General features: G+C 50.3%; 1 protein-coding gene across 1 annotated transcript; it reads left to right on the forward strand.

Moving 5' to 3' along the window:
* The first annotated feature begins 237 nt into the window (after window positions 1–237).
* On the forward strand, window positions 238–3,760 carry Mcemp1 (mast cell expressed membrane protein 1). Its single transcript, XM_052754828.1, has 6 exons — window positions 238–304; window positions 515–604; window positions 1,515–1,646; window positions 1,773–1,823; window positions 1,913–2,059; window positions 2,711–3,760. The coding sequence occupies exons 1-6, from the start codon at window positions 250–252 to the stop codon at window positions 2,860–2,862; spliced, it is 627 nt and encodes a 208-aa protein (XP_052610788.1). The 5' UTR covers window positions 238–249; the 3' UTR covers window positions 2,863–3,760.
* Window positions 3,761–4,142: the final 382 nt, after the last annotated feature.

Consider the following 4,142-nt stretch of genomic DNA (forward strand, 5'->3'; position numbering starts at 1 on the left):
TCTTCTGTCCCTACATGTAGGGTCCCTTCTTGGACATCCATGAAACTTCTGTTGCTCTAAAGACTCAATGTGGAAGCTGAAGACACCTCTGAGTAGGAGATCTGGTGTGGATCCCTGAAAGGAGATGAAGCCTTCTTCCCTCCCCTCCCCCCTCAGATTTCCCCATTTCTTCCGGTAGGTGGGGATGTGTGGACACTTGGAGGTCCAGGGCCCAAGGCTGTGGTAATCTACTTGAATCAACCAAGCAGAATGCAGGCATCAGCCTTCCAGGATAAGAACCGGAGAAAGCCAGACCACAGTGAAGGTCAGGACACTTGGGGTGGGAGCAGGAAATGAAGACGCTGGAAGTGGGAGCGGTCAGGAGAGAGGAGCCTCTTCCTTCGAGGGGCTCACAACACCTGCACTGCTTAATTATAACGCTGACTTTTGTCTTTCATGCCTGCTTTATTATAACCACCAACTCCCCAAATATCCGGATGAGTCTCAACATCTCCTCTCGCCAAATCATACACAGGTACTCACGATCCTAACTATGAGAATATAACCTTGCCCTTCAGAAACAAGGACCAGCTCAAACTCAGTGAATCAGCACCCAGGAAACAAGGTGAGTGGACACCTGCTTGCCCACCCCCACCCCAAACTTAAGGAGTATGTGGAGAGGGTGAGTGCTGGGGAGTGTGGTATTGGTGGCATTAAAGATGGCAATACAGCTGTGGTTTTGGCTCAGTTGGTAGAGAACTTGCCCAGTATGCACAAAGCCCTGGGTTCAATCACCAGCTCTGTATAAACTGGGTGTGGGCACACACCTATTATGCCAGCATTTGGGAGGTCAAAGTAGAAGTTAAAGGTCATCCTAGGCTACATAGAGAGGTGGAGGCTAGCCTGGGATACGGGAAACCTTAACTGACTAACTAGACTGTGGAACTGAGGAGGTGGATAACTCACTGGTTAAAAGTAATGCCGCACAAGGATGAGGACTAGAGTTCAGATTCCAGTACCCTCAGAGCAAACCAGGTGTCCTGTGCATGCCTGTCACCCCAGTACCGAGGGGTGGAGATAAGAGGGTCACTGGGGCCTCACTGAATAGACAGGACAGTCTCAGCCTCAAAGAAATAGGTGGAGAGTGACAGAGGAGGATACCCTATGCTTCTCTCTCTGTCTCTGTCTCTTACACACACACACACACACACACACACACACACACACACACACACACACACACACTGCAGTGATGGTACTCCGGTGGGGGTAGCATTGCCGCTGAGATGATGGAGGTGGGGTTTCTGAAAACGCTTCTGGCAGTGCTGTTGGCTCTGCTTTTGTCTTTGGGTGACAGAATTGGTTGAGAGGGATGTGATGGTCATAATGTAAGGAATACAAATTGGTAGTACTGATGCTGACTGACTGGGAATGTCCTGGGTGGTCCTCAGTGCTGGTGACAGGTGTTACAGACAGTAACTGGCTGGTGGGGGGGTCGGGCTCCACAGCTCACGTGTCCTGTGCTTCTGTCCCAGCCCAGCCCAAGCCGTCACTGGACACACCCCAGGTCCCCCCTTGGTTGCACAGAACCATCATGATCTTGTATGTCCTCCTTGCTCTCATCTTTTTGTCATGCATCATCCTCTCTGCTTTGGTCCTGGTCAAAAGTAAGTGATCTTGGGAGCTGGGATTCCGGGATTTCCACTGGTTCTTCTCCCTGCTCTCAACCCTGTTTCCAAGAAGGCTAAAGGGGGCATGGGGACTTCAAAGCTTTCCTATCCTCTCCTAAACAGATTCGGAAATGTCCAGGGAGCTGTGGAGCCTGAGAGGGAAGCTTTCGAATGGTGAGTGGGAGGTGCAGAGGAGGCCCACCATGGTGCTGGCAGGGACAGGAGTGGTGGCCATCTGAACATCTCAAATTCCACGCCCTTAGTCTCAAACATGGTGCTGAACTGCCAGGACCAGCAAAGGAATCATTGGAAAGCGGTCCAGCAGGGCATCCAGGAGGCCAAGAACAATATTGGTGTGGTCTTGAGCAAAGTGCAGAGTGGAAACGACAAGCTGAGGACGGTGCCAGCAGGTACTCCTTGCAGGCCTGCCCTCTTGGGTGAACATGTTTGGACAAACAGGGTGCCGGTTACTCAGGCAAGATGGGTGGGTCCTGCTCTCCAGACTTGGAAGGGGGCAATAGATGTTTCCTCTGAGTTCAAGGAGAGGATGTTTAAACACTAGTGAGGCTATGGAGGTGGCCCAGTCAGTAAAGTACAACATGAGGACCTGAGTTTAGATTCCCAGGACTCAGGTAGGAGCTGGGCATGGTGGCACGGGTCCATAAGCCCAGCGGTTGGGCAAGGGTGGTAGTGGTAGAGATAGGCAGATATATGTGGCTTACTGGTCAACCAGTCTAGCCAAATGGGTGAAACCCCAGGTTCAATGAGAGATCCTATTTCAAAAAGTAAGGAAAACAGCTGGCTGACATCAGCTTCTGACCTCTTCATGTATTTGCATATACAAGTGCAAACACACATGAACACATACACATGTACACACCACACCACACACACACACACACACACACACACACACACACACACACACACACACACACCATTCCACTGCTGTGAGCCTCCAACACCCGAATCTGCTTCACTCAAACTGGAAACTGCTAATGATATCAGGGCTTTGCCTGCGGTCCCACCCCAGATATGGCTGTCTCCTCTCCTCCCACCAGATATAACTGAAATCAAGAAAACCCTCGAGAGGCTAGAGAAGAAAACACCTGCTCGTAAGCCAGAGCCAGGGGTGGGCTGGGGTGGAGTTCCAGACCTAGTGCTGGTCTGCCTGACCTCACGTCTCTCCTCTCTGACAGAGCCCAGTAAATAAGAGGACATCGCAGCCACACCTGGAAGGCCTCGGGATTGCACCTGCTAGTGAAGATGGCTGGAGTGAGTCTGCCATTCGTCCTCACAGAGAAATTATCCATCGGGGGGATGGGTGTTGAAGAGTGTGCCTGTGAAAGTGAACATTTTGTGGCATATGGAGTTTCCATGCATCCAAGGAGAAGGTTAAGTTATGGTGGAAAGAGAACATGGAAGTCACGGCATGTGCTACTCTTTATGGGTGTGTGGCCAGACATATATGAGGATAGGCCTGTCCTGGAAGACAGCTGTTCCTGTGAATCCCCCAAAGTATGTCATTGTGAGTGTGGGTGTAGGTAACCTGTGAGATGTGCGTGTAGGTGACATGTGAGATGTGCCTCCCCATTAGCTTGAGCGTGCATGTGTGCATCTGGCTATTGTGTGTGTGTGTGTGTGTGTGTGACTGCAGTGGTGGGTGATGTCCACTCTGGGGATGTACTGTGGTGCGGATCATTCCTGGTGTTCCTGGCTGTGTCACCTTGTGTGTTCAGAGCATGTGCACAAGTGCACCCATTAATTTCTGCACTTGTATTTTATGATTCATCAAGATAAATGCCAAGAGAAATGATGACTCTAGAGCTGTTATTGGGTTGTCTGTGGGACAGAACTTCAGGACCTGGAGGGGACACAGGATTTAGGACTTGGATTTGGGGATGAGACAAAACACTCAGCCCTGTAAGCCAGGCATGATGCAGCTGGGCTGTAATTCCATCACTTGAGATGCTAAGGTAGGAGGATCATGGGTTCAGGGCCAGCTCTGGCTACAAAAGATGAATTGGGGTGGGTAGTGAGCTGGCGCAGAATGTAAAAGGTGCTTGGCCAAGCCTTACCTGAGTTCCATCCCTGGGACCCCCACAGTAGGAGAAGAGAACCACCTCTGACCCGCACACACATACCGTGGCATATGCACTATAGTGTACCACAGAGACATTTGCTCACCCATGCAATGGATGATAGAATAGAGCTTATTGCTGCTCTATTCACAATAGCCGGGAAATGGAAACAGCATAGATGTCCATCAACTGACGGTTATGAAAATGTGGTGCACGTATACACGATGGAATTTATTCAGCACAAAAGAAAAATTAAATCTGCAGGAAAATGGATGGAACTGGAAATCATTGTGTTAAGTGAGATAAGCCAGACCAAGAAAGACAAAGACTATATGTTACCTCTTATATGTGGAGTCTAGCTTCATGCGCGCGCGCGCACACGCGCGCGCGCGCACACACACACACACACACA

The sequence above is a fragment of the Peromyscus californicus genome, unplaced genomic scaffold (assembly GCF_007827085.1).
Source record: "Peromyscus californicus insignis strain IS unplaced genomic scaffold, ASM782708v3 Scaffold_2__1_contigs__length_46816999, whole genome shotgun sequence".
Classification (NCBI taxonomy): Eukaryota; Metazoa; Chordata; class Mammalia; order Rodentia; family Cricetidae; genus Peromyscus; species Peromyscus californicus.

Excerpts from the sequence above, each read along its gene's own strand:
- Mcemp1 (XM_052754828.1), top strand. The coding sequence starts at position 250 with ATGCAGGCATCAGCCTTCCAGGATAAGAACCGGAGAAAGCCAGACCAC. Across the intron at positions 305-514 it reads AAAGCCAGACCACAGTGAAG|GTACTCACGATCCTAACTAT; the intron begins GTCAGGACACTT and ends AATCATACACAG. Across the intron at positions 2,060-2,710 it reads GCTGAGGACGGTGCCAGCAG|ATATAACTGAAATCAAGAAA; the intron begins GTACTCCTTGCA and ends TCCTCCCACCAG.